Here is a 22794-nt window from a genome sequence, read left to right on the forward strand (position 1 = left end):
AATATATATATATATATGAAAGATGACACATGAAGGCATATCTTTTACCCAGTAATGTATCACATTCCTTTTCAGGCTTACTCTCAAGAAGGCCACCCGCTGTAACAGTTCCCATTTTCCAGACAGGCACTATTACAGAGAGAAAATGAAGGGATTTGCTTAACATATTGAAGTAGATGACATTGGCCAACTTACTTTGCCTCATCTTCTGCAAGTCACTAACTCGGCTCTTTGGAATTTTTATGTGGTCTGTTTCAATTTTGTGTTCTTTCTGATCTTCCATGTTTTCTTCAAAAGTTAAGCGCTGGAGAGAATTCGGAGGTGCCTGCTGCGCAATGTCAGCGTTTCCATCAGTGTCACCGTGCAAACCTACGGAATGAGGAAGCGTGTTCAGTTTTTACATGGTTCCAAAAGAAAGCTGTACTGTTATTGCAGAAGTTAATTAATCACATTTTAATACACAACCGATCCTAAGTTGTTACCTTCTCAGCTGATTTTCCTAATGCTTGATGAAACCTACAACAACGATACATTTATGTATTTGTTTTTTATCCTCCTGCTGATTCTGCTTTTCAAATCTACTAAGCATCACCTACTGTTTCAAGAGCTATGATCTGAGGAGAAGGCTGCAGAAGGTCACAGAGGTGGTGCTAAAAATAAGCAGCACAGTCGCAGGGCTACACAACCACGGAACATAGCAAACTCTGGTCCCCTTAAGACTCACACCAGCCTTCTGCTGATAAACTCTAAATTCAACCAAGCAAGCATTTCGCTTGCAATCTTTTACGTTTCCTCATTACCAAAGGTCAAAATGAAGGACTACCTCAGAAGAACAAAAAGAAACAAACTATTTAAAAGACCTGACATTTGGTAGTAAGAAATTTTAAATCTGCGTACAGACTTTGAGGTCACCAACTTTTGTGTTCTCAGCTGCTTACACATCCACTGCAAAAGGAAAGAAATTAAGAAATGCTTCTGTTGCCTTTTTCCAAAAGAACCCATACTGGGCACAAAACAAAACTTCAGGCTGTTTGGTCACGTCGCACATGTAACGAGTCCGTTACACGTCATGCTTTTGAGCAGGACAAATATCTGAATATGCCACTCGCAGTGCAGATGTAACCTAACGTTCTCTTTGACGTTAAAGCAAAGTGACTCCATCGACGAGTATTAAATTTAAGCACATTTTCTACAGATTTGTGTCCTTTCTAGCTGCAATTCTTCTAAACACTTTCACTGCAGCACTTTTCGCTCTCTCATGGCCTAAACCTCCCCACACCCCCCTGAAGTGAGCTGCTCACAGACACAGGACACTGAGCAACCGACAGCACCGCTGCTTCATCTCTACCTGCCCACCAACAGATCACCAATCAACTCTGGATGACACGTTGGCAGCCCTGTCTAATTCCTACCCCTGAGGAAGAGCGTTAATTTCCATCACTCTCCTCTGTCCAGTGGAGAAATCTTGAAGCACTTAGCTTTACAACTTCTAACTCTCAAATTTGGCTGAAATTGGTCAATAAGCTCAGAAATTATTGGGTGCATGGGGGATGAAACGAGATCGTGCAGCCAGCAACCCCGGTGCCTCAGGGGGTCAGACGAAGAGTACACTCAGCCTCCTGTCCTGACGAAACTGATCGCTGGTTTTCTTTTTGAAACCACATCAAACAGGAAGAAAGGGCTGGCCATGTCCATCGAACATTCACGGTGTGGCTGCAGATACCAAACGCTAATTTTCCTACAAAAAGCTGACTTGTCACCTGCTGGAAAGAATTTTACCTGGTGCCAGATTTGGAGCATGGGGCTGCTCAGTTGGAAGATTTACAACAGGCTGATGACCTTCACTTTTAGGAGCTGAAATATGTGGCCTCTTTAAAGCTACAAAAAAACACACAGATAAAAGCATTAACATGAAACAGACACTCCACATCAGGTCTGCCTCTACCAATGCCGTAAACTTTGTTGTTGTTTTCAAACCACAGATGAAAATGTGAAATAACAAAAAAAAAATATCATCAGAAGCATTCAGTTTTCAGAATTTAAACCTCCAAGGCACAGTAAAAATTATGAGATTTTACACCCCACTTGAATTTTATTACCACAGACAGATTTTAAAACTTTGCACTCACTACGAAACACGCGGTATTCAAACAGAACACACACGCCACCAAGAACCCAAGTGTGAAAGTATTAGAATACTTCTCCTAACCAGTGGGAGTATCTTCAGCTTTGGCAAGGTCATTATCTTCTATTTCAGGCATGCCTGCATCTCCTCCTGGTTTGATTTTCTCTGTAAGACAAGAATAGGATATTCTGCCTTATTAACCTTAAAGTTTGAACAGTGAATTTCCCTCTTGTGCAAGGCTCCAGGAGCAGAAGAAGAGGCCTCTATCCTCAGAACACATTGATAACGCGACTCCAACCCTCCTTGTATCGTGCTCCCAAAGTCCGTGCGATCTTCAGGAAAGGATGGGAAACAGATGCGTGGCTCTTGGTAGCAGAGTAAGAAAAGCCTGCTGCAAGAAGCTGGCCGGAACAGACAGCTGAACTGATACAAAAAGGTGCTGATTCAGCAGCACAAGAAGTAGAAACCAAAGGAACCCATGTGCCTTTCGGAGAGGCCTGCAGGGAGGAAACAACTACGACAGTCACTCCTGGAGAGCCTCCTGTCAAGCTCCTGGTAACCACAGGAGTTACAATCACACGCAGCTAATCAAGTTACCCGAGCCAAATAATTCAGTGTACCAGAAATTACAAAAAAAAAAAAAAGAAAAGAAAAGAAAAGAAAAGGGCGATACCTTTGCCATTTACAAGGTGATCTGAAGGGTGCTCATTCTTTACTGTGTCTTTATCTTCTGCCTCTGGAACCATCTTAGGTAATGCCTGGTCACCATTATTGGGACTTACTTCAGTGTCTTTACTGGACTGAATTTTTTGTGTGGCCTGTTAGAACAAATTTGTACAGAACTAATATTAAGCACATCCCCGAAAGTTACAAAACAAAACCCCTCAAATTCAAGATTACTTTAGGTAAGCAGAATCACATTTACGAGATGATCACCAAAGCAAACAACAGCAGAAGTGCTCTCCATACAAATCTGAATCCTGAGGGTATGAGGCAAGGGTATGGACACATAACTGAACAGAAAATGTAAAAGACAGCATGGCCGTGTGACATTTATATTGGCGTATGTAGCTTTCACGCACAAGGCAAAGAGGTTAAGGCAGCATCGAGACTGAAACAACTCTAGATTTTAAGAAAAGATCTGACTGAAATCAACTTCAAGTCTGCCTTACTATTTGTAAACAAAGATGAAGTAAGGAAATGAAATTTTAAGACGACCAGGTTATTTCATCTGTTTGTAGGAAAGCGGCCATATTCTGCCGGCAGCTTGCACCGTGTCATTACACCCTCGATACCGCTCAAATACCATTTGTATTTGCATCGCATTAGCACCTCGCGGCCTCAGCAGAGATCAGGTTCCCCTTTGCAATAACCTATATAAAGGTGTCAGAACACAGAGCCTACCCTGGAGAGCTACACAGCAATATCCATTTTACAGAGGAGAAACCAAAACTTAGCTACGATGTCATGCAGGAAGGCTGTAGCAGAGCCAAGAATTACGCCTGATCTCCAAGGCTCAGCTCACTGACTGAGCCAAACACCAGACGTTCCCACCCCAACGCCCGTTTAGGGCTGCACAGGACGATATTTCATGAAAAGTTAGGGGAGAAATGTCCAAGGCCTCTGTACATCTGCAACGCTGAGTCCAACAAACAGCGGGCTTCGGGCTCTTCTAATTCAACAAAGAAACTTGGCTGCGCATTACCTTTTGTTCCCGCGCAACTTGGTCCATTAATTTCTTTATGTTTTCTTCATGTTGCAGTCTCATTTCCTTGATCTGTTGCCCACACTGCAGACTTGATTAGAAACACATTATTAGTTATATTTAACTTGTTGTATCTGCTCTCCCATAAATAATACAGGGGGAAAGAAACGAAGTGGCACAAAAAGCCAAACCTGAGATATAACTAGAATAGTCTGTCCAAAAAGCCTTCTCCTGGAATGTGTATGGAGTGGAAATGGACTGAATACAGAAAGAAAGCAGAACTGGAAAAAAACAGGGACAGAGCAGAAAAACAGTAAAATAAACAGAATGGCCTAGAACATGTTTCCTCCAAAACCTGGAAAGCAACTAAAAATTCAAGCTTCACAGCTACTCTGTCATCGGCATGTATTAATTCCACTGGGGAAGCAATGCAGCACACACGGCTGTCAGCACAGAAGATGCACAACCACTACTATCAGTTCCTGCTACCAGCTCAAATAACAAGATCTGAATGACACAGCTAACTGTCCCAATTTCTTTAACAAGCCACACACAGATCGACCCAATTCGACAAAATTCCTGTCTCCCACAAACCCGCAAACACTCAACACAGCACGCAGAATAAAGAATATTTTTTGTGTGTGAAAGTTTCAAATACTTTCTCGAGTGTTAATCTCCCCCATTTCTCAGAACTTCAGAAGCAGTTGTTCTCCCTGCTTCTCCATCACAAACTGTAAAGGCTGAGGTCAACTTAAATTTTCAATGTACACAATGCTTTCAACTTCAGTTGAAAAAATTAAAATTACACTTTTAGAAAGACAGCAATTAACAACCCTGGTGGCTTACAGAACTGCATTGATTAAACTATTCTAAGTATATGGTAACTAAGCTCTCCACGTTATAAAAAAATGCACTGACTTAATATTGTCCAGTGCTGAACAATTCCAGTAAGTCAGATTTTTCTTAGATCTTGTCTCACATGAGGGAGAGGAGTAGAACCCCATGAAAAAACAGAACTTTCAAATCAAACAACGAGCTAAGTCAAAGTTACATCACGAAGTAAGTACACTCAAGTTTGAGGATTAGCAGAAATAGAATTAATTTGCACTTTTTAATGACTACAGACTTCCAGTACACACACACAAACCTACAGCTGTGACATTCTGGAAGACATACCTATCGTATTCCAGTCTCCTTGCAAGGTAAGAGTTGTTGTTCTTGTACTCATGAAGCTGATCCTCCTGGCGAAGGAATTCCTGACGTAATTCTGCCAGTTGCTCTAGACCAAAAAGCACAAATCAAGAGGAATATAGAAATATGAGAAAAAATGCTCCATGGCGGATACAGCTTTCAATATTGCTATATAAGTTAAAAATTTGCTCAAGTTTTATGTTATTTCTTCTAGATATACTTTAAATATTCCTAAACTAACTTGACAAAGATGCTAATTTACTCCTGTATGCCAGATGTCACAATGAATTATAGAACAATTATTCTGATACAATGCCAAAACCCCTACATTTTTCTTTACCTTTTCATCCAGAAGACTTACACAATGCTATTTCACCTGTCTGGAGAAATCTCCTTAGTTTCCTGAAAGATTCTGCTATTCCGAGTAACACAAAAGTACTGCTAGGTCACACCGGGCACAATGGTCAATCACCCAATGTCAATCACAACGTTGCCGACCCCAGCTACACTGAACTATGTATTCGGTCACTAAACCCACGCTGACACCTTGGCAGCAAGCGGTGCTGGAATGCACGTTCTTTCTGCAGGCACTGGAGCGCAGTCCCCCGAGCCAAGCCTACGCTCGTCCCAACTAGGCAACAAATCCAACGAAACCGCACGTTCTGTGATGTGCCAGCATCACCTGATCTTTCACTTCAAACGTACCCTGCAGTACCTAGGCAGTTAAAAAGCACACAACTTCACCGGCTGCCATAAATCCCTTACCCTTTAAACGATGTATGTCTGCCATTTGATACGAAACGTTGTTCTGCAGCTTCACCTGCAAGGAAGAAACGGTGACATGAATAGAGGCGCTCAGCAGGCGAGGGGCGTTCAGGCTGCGGAGACTCAGGCGTGTTCTCGCCGTGCGGACAACGTACGGGAGGGACTCTCAGAATGACGTACCCAAAGTGCTGGTAACTAATGTGTATTTAGTTCTCTGTAAGCGGTGTCACCAACCTAAACACGATATTTAGGCTTTGCTAATAGGGACTTGAATTGATTGCCAGAACATAGTTCTAGCAAAAAAGTAGATTCTGTCAGGACTGAAAAAAGCCACACCGCACTCTGACACCGCAGGAGGAGACGGCGAATTTCCAATGTCAAAGCCTAAGTGTATAAAAATAAACATGCAGCATCATGAGCTAAAACAATTGTTACCTAAGGTATATTTAAAGCAAATTTTTTATGTGATGCCACCCAATAGTCATAACACACGTTTTATTTTTAAGAGAGAATATGACACCGGTAGACTTCCACAACAGCTTTCAATTTGGTATTTTTAGTAAGGAAAAAACAGCAGTTACAATAAATAAGAAATGCACGTACACAAAGTCATTCAGTAGAGATGCTTTGTCTTGTTCTCACTTACAGGCATATGTAAAGTCAAAAAGTAGCAAAAACGAAGAGAAAGATGCACATGTAGAATATACTGAGAAAGGGTGAAAAAACCCCGTGCCCGTCAGCAGGCAACACTGATACTGTAATTATTTTTCATGTCGTTTCCCGATCGGCACGAAGGGTAACTCTGGAAAGGGTGCTGGCAGGGGGCCGTCACTCCCGGGTTCCAGGCCAGAATCGCCGCTCGAAGTGCCCACACGCAGCGCGAGCACAGCTACCCTGGCGCGGGGCGACCCGCACGGGCTACGCCAACCCCGAAGCTCCGTGTCCGAGTCCATTACCTGCATCTCTGTCAAAACAAGCAAACCAGGGATATGCCCTTACGTTAAGACTTCCTCCCTGCACCTCTGCCTTCCCCTTTATCGAATTCTTCGGGTCTTTAGAAACGTTTCACATAGGCATTTTGTTTTTCAAAGAGGCACTCAAACTCCGGACTGAGTCAGCTCGTCCCATACGGGTTCCGGCAGGCGTTCATAACTTCAGGAACTACGGCCCTACAGGAACTGCCAAAATCGTGATTTTCTGCAGAACAGCGCGTACACGGAGGCACGCATCCAGCAGCTCCAGCCACATCACAGAGGCTCCTTATGAAACAGAGCGCTCCATGGAGAGGCGGGTTCGTGCCAGACCGCAGTGTCCCGGCTCGTCCCGCGCCCGCAGCGTCCCGGCTCGTCCCGCGCCCGCAGCGCACACACGGCAGCACTGGTAGCAGCCCTTGCCCCAGGGCTGAGGACAGCAGCCGGGAGAGCCGAGGGGCACCGAACACTCAGTCGCTTCCCAAGGCTTTTCCCAAAAAAAGAACAGACGGCAGATGATGCAATCTCTGGGTAGCCTGAGAACCCGGACCACAGTGCTCTGACACACGACACAAAATAAAGCACCCGGCAGGGACACTTGCGGAGCCTTCTCGGCACGTCGGAGCCACGCGCTCGAGAACCGGTGGCACGCGTGCTCTGCCCACCAAGGCGCCTAAGGCCCTCTGGCTACAGGGCGCACAGAGCACGACACGACAGCACTCGGGGAAAGCAGCGCCTGTGCGGGACTCCCCGGGCTCCACTTCGGCAGCGGCAGCAACCCCCGGGGCTTCGCGCAGCCGCACAACGCGAAGGCAGCCGCCGAGCCTTCCCACCCCAACGGGCGCCCAGTTGCCAGCTCTCCAGCCAGCCGACGCCAGGACAGGGGAACAGATACAAAAAGAGTGATTTGTTGAGTGTTAATGAAAAAGTATCCTTCCCTATTTTGCAAAGCCACTGGCATGAACGACCAAATTTTTTCCCGTCTTCCACTCCACTGCGGTTCTTTCCCAGAGCCCAATAAACCTACTAACACAGGAGATCCTGGGAAGTAGTGGGTTCTGTTTTCAAACCTTCATCGATCAGAATTCATAATACAGCAAGCCTTCCCACTGGCTCGCTTCTGCTCATCCTATAAAGCGTTTGACTTGTAAGGGGCTGGGGGAGGGCTGCCTGTCTGTTAACAGGAGTTGGATTTGAAGACAGCATCAGTTTTATCACACAATCTTTCATTTTGGCGATCTGGAGTTTCAGAGAAAAGTGACAGAATTTATATCCAAAACAGCTCAGCTGACAGCAAATGTCCCTCATCTGAAGGATGGAAAGGGAAGAAGCTTTTTTATGATTCATGGGATCTGTTCCACCTACACATGCAAAAAAACCACACTCCACAAACGATGGCGCAAGTCCAGTTCTTTCTGAGCTGTGTCCTCCTGGAGTCTGGACCTATTTGTACTGTTCGTACTTCTCGGCGGCTTCTCAGATCCTTTCCAAAGCAGTTGGGATGTATAAAAGAAACTCTCTGGAGCCCAATGAGCTCTGCACAGAAAAAAAAAACATCAGAAATCCTGTGCATGCTGGAGCTACACAGACGCAAGGCAAATTTCCAGTGCTGTCTGAATTGTTAACAGTCTTGTCATATAGCGAAAGGCACTGTCAGGAAAAACGTTACCAACACACTGGAGCTTATCTCTGGGTACGGCAGGACAGAACACAGGCGGTACTGCTTCCTGATGAAGTAAGGGGTGAACTGCAGACCTCCACCCACGCTTCCCCGTGAGTCGTTTCTTTAGCTACCAAGAGCACCCTCGGAATGGCTGCGCGAGCGGGTGTCCGTACTCCTCTGCGCAGCTTCACGAGCCTGGGCATTCCCAACGCGCAGCGAGGGCGCGTGCCAGCAGCAGTTCAAAAGTCTGTTTGCACAAGGGTCTATATGCCACAACTCCACGGCCTTTGTACTCACCAACTGCCTTTTCAGAACAGACACTGCTATCACCAAGCAATCAGTACGGCCTTGGAGATGACACTGTGCTCACCAGGACCATGCAGTAAGGCTGGAAGACGCACTCCACATCACCGCTGGAACGCTACAGCTTTGCAAACCGAGGAGCTACCGAGGAGTTCCGGCAACAAAGAACGTACCCAGCTGCTCCCAAGGAGGTTTTACCAAACAGTTTCATCCCACGAAGCCCCATTTCTAGGCGCCAGCTACGGGGCACGGCTGTGTTACACACCTGGCCACGAGAGAAGCCCGCTCCGCGAGCTGCGGCAGCAGACACGCAGCCCCCAGCCCCTACGCGCTGGACGGGGACCCTCTGGGAGCTCTCCACCACAGACTCCTGCCATTCAGCCAATTCACTGGGCTTACTGCGATGGGATGTGTAAAGCTATGAAAAAGAAGTATCCTCATGGTATGCTGCAAAGCAAGCACGAAATACTCAGGAAACTAATGCTAACTGCATGCATCACGTCCCCGAGCGCCGGGGCAACCCCCGCCTGTCTGCCGCCCAAGAGGAGGAGAGCTCCTCTGCTTTGGCAGGAGAAGAGGATTCCCCAGAACTCCTGCTTTTTCTGTCTTCCCCTCCGCTTTTCTTTTTACAAACACAAGACACTCAGTCATGCTACTACATTCGCTCACAAGAGCAAACAATATTCTGGTGGGGAATACTGGAGGAAGCTGCCTGCAGGAAGCGCACACTTGATCTACATGACCACAAGGCAAAGAATCTGTTACGCAGACAAAGGCGCACAAAGCAGAACCGACACGGTGATAACCACCAGCGTACAGCATCTTTAAAACGAATTTTCTATGAAGCAAGCCTAGATCTGTTGCGATCACCTGATGCCCTGGGAATTACCAGCGTTGGTGGTTTATTATAGCTCTTGTATTTCACAAACGGACAAAGGTCATCGGTAAAAACCAAAGAACATCCTTGCCAAATCCTATTTTGAGAGAAAAAAAGTTACCATTCAAGCATTTTTTGGTCAGACACTTTATGCCTACTACTCACTGGTTTTTTTAACAGATCTTTATTCTCTAAAACAGAGCTTTATTCTCTACTCTCTAAAGTACAGTCACTTAAAGGATTTTTTTAGAAATAAATTAGCATTTTTGCTACTGAGAACGTGGCAGTAGCTCACAGGGGAGGAAAAGAGAAAGGGACAGTGACTGGTTATTGATAAAAGATACTGCTATTCTTGCCTAGTAAGGCACACTGAACATTTTGAACACAAGAAGAGACGATATCCAAAAGCTAGTAGCTCACATGACCTTAAATGGTAGCTTCTGGAACAAAGAATGAAGATACTGGGCACATACTGCAGCACGCACGTAATTAACCATAAAATTAATTTGTGAGGATTATTAGTCACCTCTCCCTCGCTCCCCTCCTGCGCTGCCCTGTGAGATGCCGGGCGCCGAGCGCCCTCAAAGACCGGGGAGATTTATGGAGACCACCACAGGGGTCAGCAGGCAGGCGCAGCTCAACACCCCCCCGCTTTGTGTCACATCCCTCGCAGCGGGCTCTGGCTTCCCGCGACCCTTGCTGGACACCCCGACTTAGCACCTGCATTTTGTCTCCTGGAATCCTCCAGTAAAACATTACAGATGCCCAAAACATACAAATTTCTCGCGCTAAAAGCCAGCCTTGCCATGCAGCCCAGCGACTGACAGCTCACTCGGATGCCACCGGCGGAGTTTTACACCTGCCAGCCAGTTACGGTAACGCACGAAACGAGTTCGCTGCCCTCTGACCGCAGGCCACGTAGCAGGAACATAAAATCAACTTCACCCACGTAAAGAACAGCCGTACCACAAACACCCGCCTGCACCACCGCCCTCCAACGCCCTCCACCACGTCTCCACCAGCCTGCAGCTGGGAGGTGGTGTCAAGGCACCCATCGACCCCCAGCAGCCCTCCTCCGGGAACTCGCCCGGCCCGGCCGTGAACTGGTCCCTTGGCACCAACGGCCCCAGGAAGGGAGCTGCAGCTGCCTGGGTTTTCAAGCTACCACCATCTCTAGATGCTTGCTCTTACTGGAGGGCAATGAACAAATAAACCTATTTGCCCTCTATTTGAATGTGAAAGTTCCATTAAAAAAAAAAACACAACACAACAAAAAAACCCAAATCAAAAACCCCAACAGTTTAGCAAACCACCAGTTTCCTGTCCTTTATAAGGGGAAGCATCTTTGTCAAAACTTAACTTTGAGTTCAGCTTCTCTTTCTCATCACACAACTATTTTGGTATCTGTATAGAATACTAAACTAAATTAAATACTAATAAATACTAAATACTAATATAAAATTAGGCTAGACTTCATAGTATCACAATAATTTTAATCACAATGGTGTTAGTTACATTTATTTCCCATGGAGAGCACCAGAATCCACCATTACACATCTTACCAGGCTTCTTATTCCAATCTCAGAAAAAAAATAGAATTTTTAAAAAACCATGTTTGGTGAACACACAAACGGCTTAATTTTAATGGTTTGGTAGGAAAGAAAACATAACTTTCATAGAAACTTAACCAGTCTGAAGGAGTCTAATTCTGTAATGAGACATGTACGCGTGGGGTTTTTCTGTGACAAAAAAGGATTTTCTCATACTCCTCATCAAACGTGTGAAAAAAGGGCCAGAAAAAGAAACTCAGCCGGTAACCAGCCTGAGAGTGTGCCACTTCCACAAACCCTGCCGTGACAAACAGCGTTCCCCGAGCAGAACGACGAGCTGCACGCACGCAGAGTACACGCCGCCACGCACGCCGGAGCAGCCGAACTTGTCTGATGGACTCTGCCCAGAGCTGCTCGCTGTGTCCAGAGCTGCCCGCTGTGTCCAGAGCTGTCAGCCATGCCCAGAGCTGCCAGCCATGCCCAGAGCTGCCCGCTGTGTCCAGAGCTGCCCGCCGTGCCCAGAGCTGCCCGCTGTGTCCAGAGCTGCCAGCCATGCCCAGAGCTGCCCGCTGTGTCCAGAGCTGCCAGCCATGCCCAGAGCTGCCCGCCGTGCCCAGAGCTGCCCACCGTGCCCAGAGCTGCCAGCCATGCCCAGAGCTGCCCGCCATGCCCAGAGCTACCAGCCATGTCCAGAGCTACCAGCCATGCCCAGAGCTGCCCACCGTGCCCAAAGCTGCCCGCCGTGCCCAGAGAGCTGAGCCACCCGCCGTGCCCAGGGAGCCGGGCAGTGCATGGGGCTGCGCTCACTCCCGTCCCCTGCCCCGACAACAGAAACCCCCATGCCACCTCCACTCCACAGGGCAAGCCGGAGTCCGCATTCGCTCGTCTCTCGGCAGCTGATGGAAGGGACACATCGTGCCAGCAGCGAGGGGGGTTTCCTTCTCCCCAGGGACGTGCTGGCCACGTAAGACCCCGACGGGCCAGGCACTGGGAGCGGGGCAAGCTCCAGTGCCACAGCTGAACGTCGCGCCGGGTCCATCTTCGGCCAGGCCGCACGAACCGCCGGTTTAAGGGTGTCCATAGCTCTTTGATCCCAAGAGATCAACTCGCCTTAGCAGAGGAGGGAAGCTCAGCAAACCAACACACGTGTCTGGAAGCGGCGAGCTGCTCTCGGCGCTGTCACCCCCAGCGCGCACCGCCTTCGCCGGGCAGCTCTGCTCTTCCCAGGGACGCGAACGTCCCGACGGCAACCCCAGCCAAGGCTGGCTCCGGGAACCGGTACCCCCGGGGCCTTCACCCCGGCCTCGCCGCAGGGACAGCGGGCAATGAAGAGCCATGGCCCCAGGCCCCGGCTTTACCTTGCTGTCCTCGCACCTCTTCACCTGGCCGTCCCTGGCCTGCAGCTGGCTGCTCAGGTGGCTGTAGTCGGCCTCCCTCTGCTCCAGCTGCTTCTTGTGGGAGTCAACCTTGCCCAGCAGGTCCGAGTTCCGCTTCTCCAGGCGGCCGCGGGCCACCTCGGTGCGCTTGGCCTGGCTCTGCAGCTCGGCCAGCTCCTCCTGCAGCAGGGCCTGGCGGGACGAGGCGTGCCAGCAGTTGAAGGCGAGGACAGCGATCACGGCCAGCAGCGCCACGAAGAGCAGCGAGGGCAGGCGGCCGCCCCTCCGGTTGGCCCCGAAGCCCACCATGGGGGAAGGCCGCCGGGCGGGGGGGCTCCACCCGCTCGCCGCCTGAGAGGGGAGCAGCAGGGCCGGGGGGGGGGGGGGGGGGGGAAGGCCGCTCAGGGAGCCGGGGGGCGGCGGGCGGAGGCGCTGCCCCGGGGGGCCCGGCGCATCCCCGGCGGCGGAGGAGGGGGGAGAGGAGCGCGGCGCGGAGCGGCGGAGCGGGCCGAAAGGACGCGCCCGCCCCGCGGGGAGGGGAGGGCCAGGCCGCAGCGCTGCGCTGGCACCGCCGCCGCCCCCGCCCACCGCGCCGGCCGGCCGCGCGCCCCACCGCCCCTTCCGCCCGCGCGCCCGCCCCTTCCGCCCGCGCGCCGCTCGCGAGAGCCCCGCCGCCATCTTGTGCGCAGGGCCCGGCGGGCTGGGCCGCGGCTGGGCGGGAGGGCGGGTGTTCTACGGCGGCGGCACTCGGGGAGCCGGCCCGGGGGCACCGGGGCCCCGCGGGGCCGGGCCGGACCGGACCGGACCGGACCGGGCTGCTGGGGCGGAACAACGGGCGGTTGCGGGGGGAGCAGCCGAGCAGGGCGCCGAGCGCTGCTGCTGAGCGGTGTTTCCTGAGGAAACGCAGCGCGTCTCACGCAGCTTTCTGAGGAAGCTCGTTCTGGTTTCGTACCAAATACCCTGATAAAGCAGAGTTATCCTTGGTCAGGCGGTGCCCGGTATCTCTGTGGCAGGCGTCTCTCAGGGAGCGGGAGCAGAGGCGGCTGCAGCGCAGGGCAGCTCCCGCAGCGGGGTCGCGTCAGGGCCGCAGGCCCGCGCGCTGCTGCTGCCTCAGAGCCTTGTTGGGTTTTCCCTGCGGTGGGGTTGAAGTGATAACCCCACTGCAGTGCCGCGCCAGGCTCCTCGGGCAGGGGAAGGGGCTTGCGGTGAGCTGCGGTGCGGCACGTGCATGACGCCATCGCCTCCGAGCTGCGAAATGGTGGGGGGGATGCGGGAGAGGCAGAAGGGTGACGCTGAAGGCATGGAATACCAGATGCCTTCCTTTCCACAGCACACCTCATGCAGAATCTGTCAGCTGCGAGAACGGTGTCATGGCGTATATATCCCCTTTCCCCCCTGTTTCTATACCATGCCAATATTTGCATTTTGGCACTTTGATTGCTGCGGTGCTGGTAGCCAGTTAATGTGCCAGTCTGCTTTCTGCAGGTGGCGGTGTAGGTTCACGTTCTGAATCAAGTGCTGCAAATCTCCATTGTGAAGCTAGGTAGAGGGGGTTAAGTTCCCTCTGTTAACCTTCATTCTGGGTACACTTCCCCTCTGCAAACCTGAACGCTGTGAGAAAGGAAACATTTGTCTAAATAACGTAAACACACATAAACATAACAAGTTTGAGCTCAGCATTATGCCTGGATTCCACACACATTGCTTTCTTACCAGCCTGTAACAGTGTGCTCAGACCTCTCTCTTCACCCAGTGCCCAGTGATGATTCCCCCTCTCCTGTTCAAGCTATTTCTGTTCCACTTTGTGTGAGCTCCCAGCTCCAGAGCTGGCCCCAAACCACCTCCCTCGCAGCAGGGAGCTGTGCCAGCCTGGGTAAAAACTGGCCCCTGCACGTGTTTTCTGGTTGCCTTTGCGTATCTGGCAATACCAAGCAGTTTTCTTTGTCTCATTAACTTGCTGTTAAATTTCAGCCATGTTCCAGACCCCATGATCCAGACCTAGTCTATTCTTTTTCAGGTTGGAAAGGCTGTATTTCTGCTCCCTCTTCCTGCGCTTTGGACCGTAACCTGAAATTGCGTGTTGGGATAACGTGTCTCTTGGCATCTTCAGCTCAGCCTCTGACCAGGATCCTGGCTAGTCCTGCAGGATGGTTTGGCGTGGCTCCTTTGGCTCCTTTGGCTCTTGACCTCCTCGCTGCGAGCTGTTGTCTGGTGCACACTGTGTAGCTGCCATCGTGAAGCACAATGCAAGCACAAGAACTAAGTTTTAAGCACCTTGGAGAAACTGAAGGACGCAAAGAAGAAAATTTGTTCAGGCTTGTATGAAAACCTTACATGCTTCCAAATCTTTTGGTTGAAGAGCTGCTCCATAAGAGTAGCCATAACGTGTTCAGCTTGAGCATTCTTGTAGAAATGGAGAAAGTCAAAATATGCAGTAGTAGTGTTTAACTTTGGAAAAGGGAGCTGTACGAAACAAGAAGGTTTGTCAAAAGAGAAGTGTTTAAGGGGTTGTAACGCAGACATTGCTTCAAGACAGAGTGTTATAAACTCAGCCCAGGCACAGGTCACTTCAAAAACACTCTAGAAGTTCTCAGAAATAACAGCGTACGTTAACAGAGCTGGAGAGGCTATTTAATGTTAAAAGCCATCTTCCTAGGAAACAGAAGCTGTGTCTGAACAAAGGAAATAGAAAAGGCAATCTGTGAAGTTAAATGGGGAGCTGCTGTTTGGTAACCAGAACGAGCTCAAAGAGGAACTTGCAGAAGGCGTAGAAAAACATTCACGTTCATTAGAATTAATACCTGATCACCCGCCATCTTACCTGATTCAGCAGAAGTGTAAAAAGAAATGATCAGGGAGAAATAAGGCCGTAGTGGAAAAGACTCTGCATTTCTGTTCACTGCAGAAGATTCTCCTCCGAGCAGAGCCTTTTCTTGGAGTGTACGTCGGAGGAACTGGAAATGTCAGTGGAGTTAAAGTTTCGAAGTGACTGATGAGATACCCAGGACCAGAACAGAAGATTTCAAAAGAACTGGGACGTGGCATTACTTAGCTGCTGGCAGCGGTTCCAGCTGGGCAGCTGGGACACTGGTTTAACTGAGCTTGTCTGGGAGTGACCTGAAGAACTACCAAAGAGAAGCCTGGCCAGGCGGGTTGGTCCAAGCCACGGGTGCTGGAAAGAGTCGATCACCGGGTGCACGTGGTGTATTTGGAGAGGGCCAGCACAGCTCTTCTGGAGGCAGGTCAGTTCTCCAGACCTTACTAGAGATTTCTGAAGGAGTCAAAAAGCAAATGGTTGTGGTTGATTTGATCATCGCAGCGCATGGGAATTGTTAAGGAAGTTTTCTTGAGGTTTGTTGCCAAAGGTTCTTGAACTATTAAGCTATAAAGTAAGAGGAGAAGTTTGCTCATGGATTAGCAATTAGATAAAAGCTAGGAGAATGGAGTAAGTAGCTTGTTTGCTAGTGGCAGTTGGTGACCTGTCTTTTTCCACATATTGGTGAGTGATCTGAGGAAAAAAAGTTATTAGCGAGGTGATGTAATTTGTGGGAGTTATATGTCATTTTTGATGACAATCAAAAGTGAAGCTGACTAGAAGGGGTTACTGAATTGCATGACACTGGGTAACAGAGTAAATAGAACAGCAGAGGAGTTCGATTTTGATAAATGTCAGGTAATGCCTACAGGAGAAAGAAAACGATCACACCACAGACGCAGCGGGCTTCTAGCGCTCTCTGATAACGTCTCCTTTATCCTCATGGGTGTTAAAATAAAGGGTGGGGAAAGTGAAATAAATGCTGGGAATTGGCAAGATATGAATTAAGAATAAAATGGAAGATGCTGTCAGTGTGTGAATTTTCACTGCTCTTCCGCGCTGTGAACACGGTGGTTCCGATCACAGGGCTATAAAAAGGTTACGAGCTGAGGGGTGATCACAGGTGTGGGGGTGGCCAAAGGTGTTGAACGGCTTTTGTTGGAGGAGATAGCAGGGGAGTTTGGAAAGGAGGACAGGGAGAAGGACTGCGATAATGATATTTAAAACGAGGAATGGTGTGGAGAAGATGAGTAGGAAAGATTATTTAGTGTTTCTTTTGCCAGCGCAACCAGCAGGCACTGGGTGAAACCACAAGGCGCAAAGAGAAGGACGTACCTTTTCCACACACTGCACCATTTAATTGTGCATCACCACTGCTGCGTTGTGGAGGTCAAAAATACAAATGAATTTAAAAAGGTGTTGGGTAAATCAGTAGAGGAGCAGGTCCTCAAGGACTGCTAAACACAGGGTTGAGATTCCAGCTATGTTCCTACCCCAAACCCCTTAGAGGGTACCGGAGGGAAAGGGTCACTGTGTGCTTCTGCTCGTAAGCGTTGGCTTCTCGTTGCTCGGGGAATGGATGGACCTTCCGTGGGACATTGTGCGGCCTTTCCTAGGAGCGTGTTTTTCGGACTGAGAGCCGAAGCATAAAGCTATGCAAAATTGCTGCTGGTACATGGTCCTCTTGGGGATAAATGAGGTGTTCTAGGGAGTGCCGGGTCTGGAAGAAACAGTGAAGCATAAAGAGCCTTGTGACGACTGGCAGGTCGTGTGACGAGGTGCTGGAACACCCTGTCCGTGATGGTGCTCCTGCAGTGGCAAGCATGGCTCTTGATAAAGGCTGCAGCGATCAAAAAGTCCCAGTTCCTTGCCAGGCTGTGAAGTCGGGAGGGTAGAGGGGAACGGCAGAGGGAAGATGTCTTCCCTTGGGGTTCGGAACTGGCCCTGGAGTCTCTCTTCAGACAAGGGTTGCCATTTGCCGAGGTTCTGTAGACCAATTGTCTGCTGCTGATAATATTAATATATACAAGTGTTATTTAACAAAAGAGTAGTAATAAAATAGCAAACTCTTGCAGCATATTCATTAAGATGATAAAGAAAACGTAACGCAGCCAGTATTTATGGATTTTTTTGTAAGTCATGGAGAAGAAAAATTAAGTTATTTAATTTAATTAATTTTGTTGGCATTACTAGGACATTATAAAGATACGGAGAGATTTGGTAATATAAAATTATAGTTGTTCTGGAACATGTCAACATTTTCTGAGGAAGAATGGTTAGAACTGAGTGGTAGCTGCAGAGGAGTATAAGCTGCAGCGTGTGAGCCCTTATAAATGAAGAAATCATTCAAAGTAACCTCATAAGCGAAGAAACTGCCATTTTGATCTATGCACTGTTACTGCCTAGAACAATGTGTTCTTCTTGCTTGCCCTGCATTTCATAAGCAAGGCCTGAATGCTAATAACCTGCAAAACGCAGGCTCTCTCCTGGCCTATTAATTAGTACTGCGGTGAGCAGAAAACATTCCAAAATGTTTTGGATGTAGGAGTCCCTCTCCGCTGAGGGCGTGCTGTGTTAGCAAACGAGCACGCGCTGGAAAGCTGCATACCGTGGTACGAAGGGTAACTGAGAAACAAAATGCCTCTGGATGCTGCGAGACCAGACAGGGCGAGGGGAAAACCCATTTCATCCGTGCCTTGTGTGGGTCGAGGCCGTGTCTGGTGGTGAAGAGGTACGCAGTGAAGTTCCTGAAAGGCTGACTGACTTTCAGGGATATGCACGCTGACTTACAAGTACCTGGAGCTCGCCGGGCCGTCGCCTGGCACAGCCTTGCGTGCAACGAGCTGCTCCGGGGCCGCCCGGGCATCACGTTCTCCCAGAGCATTTACAGGCAAGTCACAGACATTCTCTTTGCTTGGTTTCCCTAAGCAGGGTGGTTTTGCTGATGAAATGCATAATATACATTTGATTTTCCCTTCAGACGTTTTACTTTGCAAAGGAATTGCTGATTATTTACTTCCCCTCTTTTTTTTTCTTTTTTTGCTGTGAAGTTGGAACGTTGAGGAGCCCCACATGGTATTTTCAGAGCTAGTGTTCTGTATCGCTATTGCCATGACGTTTGTGTCAGTTAAAGCACCAACAAAGTGTGAGTTGTTGTTCTAGTCAAGTGTTCTGATCCCTTCAGAATCTGAAGCAAGTTTTTAAATGAAAGATAAATGTAGATATATTTGATTATTTTATGTGTGTAATTTAACACAAAGCTAAAAAAAAGCACTCTATAAAGTATAACAGTTGGACATTCAGGGCGAACAGTCAGAAAGGTGGGCTTAGATTTGAGTTCAGGCAGAAGAAAACAGGTCCTGCTATAAAAAATGATCCTGTCAGTTATCAATATACTGAACAAATCATATCTGAGAGTGACCTTGGCTGAGGAGCGGGTTGTCGGGGAGCAGCAGAAGGGAGGGTGCCGGCGTGGGGCAGGGGCAGCAGCAGGCTCCCCAGGCCCGGCGGGGTGCGGAGGGATGCCCGGGGTGCTGCTCTGCACGGTTGGTGAGATGGCGGAGCTGGAGACAAGGTCCGAGGTGGGCCTCTGGCACGGACCGAGCCGTACCCAGCGCTCGTCGTAAATGGAGCTCCCAGCCCGTGGGGGAGGGTGTGGGGGGTCCCCTGCGAGCGGGGCGGGGGGAGTTAAGGCCAATTCAGAGAGCACGGATAACTGGTTCGGCCAGGAGGGTCACAAGGCTTTTGAGGAAAGTTGTTTCAGTGAAGAACATAGGAGATGGAGATTTGGGATCCTGAGCCTGGGGAGGAGATGGTCGCCCATCTGCCGATAGGAGCGGTGGGGCGGCAGGAGGAGGCGGCGGGTGCTGGGGGTGGCACTGAGCAGCCTCCCCGTGGGCCACCTCGCAGAGCCTGGCCTGGTTTCCACCAGCTCTGGCTGCAGCGTAGCAGGGCCAGCCGGGGCCAAAGAGCTGGAGCTGTACTTGTTTGCTTGAATTATTCTTCTGTTAGTGAGATGAGCCTTAAGAAAATATTCCTAGGCTGAGCTGCCTTCTGGGACTTCATTTTGTGTTTCTTGGCTGGAGCGTTGCTCTGACTCACTCCAGGCTTTTTTCTTCTTTTTACATAGTGGAAATACAACTGTAGAGTTAAAAAATTTATATATAATTAGATATAGAATAGTGAATACTGCATAAGAGAAAACGCTGATTTAATAATCTATTTAGCATTACAGGAAACTAGTGATTTTAAAAGTATGTAATTAAATATTCTAAGATACTGTTTCCTTCCAACTGCAGCAGAATGAAGCGCGCTTTTTTGCATATATTACAAGTTTGTATTTTTTGCAAACATTCTGAATACAGAACTTAAATTAGCCCAGACTTTCAGCATATACGTTAAAAACTGATTAACATACTCCATCTGTTGGTAAGCTGAGCAACTGTCAAAACGAGCAGCAGAGCCTCCTAACATCTCCCTGCAGATCTGCAGGACTACAGCTGAAGCAGCAAGCTCTTCATACCAGCGTGGCACTCTGGCAGGGGGTGGTGGGGTGGGTTTTTGCCGGTACGATGGTTTCAGCTGGTGGATGAGATGGATGCTTAAGGTACAGTTGACTTGCAAAGTGGCTACCGCCTACTTACCTTAGAGCTGATTCTGTTAAGCATTTTGGTTACTCATTTGCAAGAATAGCAGTTAGTAAAAACAGTTAATTTCAATTTCAGCACATTTTATGAGAACGTGTGAGTGGTCGTTTTGCAGCACACTTTGGAGGTGTTTTTAGGGGTGGGTTGCCCTACTGTCACAGGCTGGATGCCTGTCAGCTCGAGAAGGACATCGCTCACAGAAACGTCGTGCTTTGAGACCCGTTGGTTGCTGTTTCTGGGTTGAGCAGCTACCGCTGTTTTGATTACCATTGCCTGATGGGTTTGACTTCAGGTCTGAAAGCAATAACTTTTGTGGTTTGTTCACATAAAATTTTATTAAGTTGCGGCACAGGTAAACTACATGTTTTAATTAAACTCAGTCTATCTCAAAATCAACACTGCAAATGTATACTCAAACGAGTATATCTGGCACTGTACACTGCTACAGCACTCGGCAAAAAGGCAAGACATTTCCTCCTCTCAAAGCAAAACAACAGAACAGAAAGACGAAGAAAGAGTGACCTATAATGACATATCGTGGGCATGTTTCTGTCTACATCAGCCTGCTTGTGTGCCTTGCCATCTGATGCTGTGTGAGAGTAATTGTGTACTTTCCTGACAACTCTTTCTTCATTTGAGATTTTATGAAAACTCATTACAAGAAGACCTATTAAACAAAATTTTGAGTTTTATTAACAACATCTGTCTTGGAAGAGACTTCATGTCTTTTAAGGGTAAAATGCTCTGTCTTGTCAAAATCCCAAATGGCTCCCATTCTCCCACCACCTTCGGAAAGCTCAGGTGCTGCTTCCCTTGTGTGGTTCTGGAGCAGGCATGGAGGAGCAGGCTGCTACTGTTAGCGAGTGCATAGAAAGAGGAGAAAAAAGCTGCTAAAGCTCAGAACTTCACATCCATGCACACGTGTGCCTGCCCATACATGTGCACACTACAAGTGTACGTTGTAAGAAAGCAGTGCGTATTAATGCATATTAGCTAGTCAAATTCTGTGCTGCTGCTTTTTCTGACTTATTTTTAGTTAGTTTGCGGTATTTGAACAACTGTATAGACACTCCTGTCATGCATCAAAAGGGTCTTTTGTCCTGGGAGTAACGACAAGAAGGGGAGCTGCCCTGCGTGAGGTCAGACAGGCAGCCCATCAGTTCAGGCTTCCCTTTTTAGCACGTCCTTGGGTAGATCTACTCAGCAAGGTATCATTTTATAGGGATGGAGGGCTACCTGCAGCAGGAATTAAAGCTGTGCAAACCCAGTCAAATACTGACAGGGAAAAATAGAAAAGAAATGGGAGGGAAAGCTGGAAAGAAAAGAGAAGGGTGGGGGAAGAAAGACTAAATGGCTTGTGATACCTGGGTCAGGGTAAGGAGTGTGGGCAGAGAGGGACCGGGAGGCTTACTTGGATCTGATTTAAATTCACAGGCATCTCGGGTACATCTTTCCCATCCCTGAAACAAAATGTAGCTTTGGCTGCAGAAGACAATTGAGGCATGTTGACTTCCGAGGAAAATGTTTGCTTTTATCTCTTACGGGTAAAGATGGCACTTGGAACAACTTGAAAAGAAGGTGCAATAGAATCAGTAGTTTTTTACAGCTGAAATGGCATGAAGTTTGTTTATGGACGTCTGAGATTTGGAAATCTTTCTGAGAATAAATAATTTGGAGTGAGGTATGAGAATCAATCTGGTATAACATGTTGCATTATGAAAACGAGCCAAGGAACGCCTGGGATTGACTCACCAAATGGCAGCACTTTCTGAAGAAGAACTAGTCTGAAGAGTACGCCTGTATCCAGGGAGTAGTGTTTGGCTGGAAGCTCCTGTCCAGGTCGGGAGCAGGGAGCGCATCTGTTCGTGAGGAGCAGCTGGGGAGGTTCAGTGCAGGGTTTGGCATTTTGAAAAAAAGGTGTTTTCTCTGAATAACATTTCCACATAAGTTTGTTTTCTCTTTTAATAGAGGCAGTCACAGCTCTGTATGCAGCTCTGAGGTGCCTGTGAAGTTCCTTTAATAGCAAATGACATTTGCAGCAAGGATAAAAACCACAGATGTTGGCAGGAGCTCCTGTAGGTTATTGTGAATAATTGTTGTAAAGGAAAAGCATTGATTTAGACTCCCCGTTTGCAGGGAACTGTCTGTGTGGGAAATGAAGAGTGAGTGTCACGCTGGAAATGGCTTTACACCTGAGCTCGGTTCACCTCCTGGCAGCCCAGAGCAGACAAGAAAGTACCCTTGGACCCCGAGGAGGTGCAGAAAGCTTTTGGGGATTCCCTGCTTCTGGAGGGACAAGGTTACATGCGCTGTGAAGAAGCAGCTGTGGCTCAGCAGGAGTGAAGACAAGTATTTTAATACAGGGTGGTGTGGTTCTTTTGGCTTACAACGTGATTGTGGTTTCACAAAACATTCATATTCAATTACTCTTTTGTTTTGTTGCTGGGGACCACAAGCAGGGAAGGAAAAGAACAATTTAAATTTAACTCTGCTACATATAAATGAGATTTCGTAGGACAAAGAAGAGACTTCTCTAGCTTGAGGGGGTATTGCTGTGCCAGATTTCAAAGGCCCTACTACAGCCAGTAAAATTCTTGGACCACTTTTAAAAAAAAATTTAAGCATTTTTATAAAAAAATGTTTAGGCAGTGCAAATACAGCCATTGCCTCCAGGAGTGTATATGATTGCTCTGGAAGTCACACACAAATATATCTATGTGTTGCTAATTGTTACTGGATTTATTTGTGGGAATTAGAGAAAGTCCAGGATGAGACAAGTTTCAGACCATGCCCTTAAAGTTTCGAGA

General features: G+C 48.3%; 1 protein-coding gene across 2 annotated transcripts in view; it reads right to left on the reverse strand.

Moving 5' to 3' along the window:
• The window catches only part of GOLM2 (golgi membrane protein 2), a 23994-nt gene extending 10962 nt beyond the window's left edge, over window positions 1-13032 (reverse strand). Inside the window, exons 1-8 of one of the 2 annotated variants that reach the window (XM_075432150.1) lie at window positions 12509-13032; window positions 5787-5841; window positions 5007-5109; window positions 3831-3921; window positions 2799-2943; window positions 2210-2290; window positions 1780-1878; window positions 196-369 (exon numbers count right to left, since the gene is read on the reverse strand). In XM_075432150.1, coding sequence (XP_075288265.1) covers window positions 196-369; window positions 1780-1878; window positions 2210-2290; window positions 2799-2943; window positions 3831-3921; window positions 5007-5109; window positions 5787-5841; window positions 12509-12835 — 1075 coding nt within the window. In that variant the 5' untranslated portion in view covers window positions 12836-13032. The remainder of the gene's footprint in view (window positions 1-195; window positions 370-1779; window positions 1879-2209; window positions 2291-2798; window positions 2944-3830; window positions 3922-5006; window positions 5110-5786; window positions 5842-12508) is intronic. The other variant, XM_075432149.1, reaches the window with a different exon arrangement.
• Window positions 13033-22794: the final 9762 nt, after the last annotated feature.

This window comes from Opisthocomus hoazin, chromosome 10 (assembly GCF_030867145.1).
Source record: "Opisthocomus hoazin isolate bOpiHoa1 chromosome 10, bOpiHoa1.hap1, whole genome shotgun sequence".
In the NCBI taxonomy this organism is placed as follows: Eukaryota; Metazoa; Chordata; class Aves; order Opisthocomiformes; family Opisthocomidae; genus Opisthocomus; species Opisthocomus hoazin.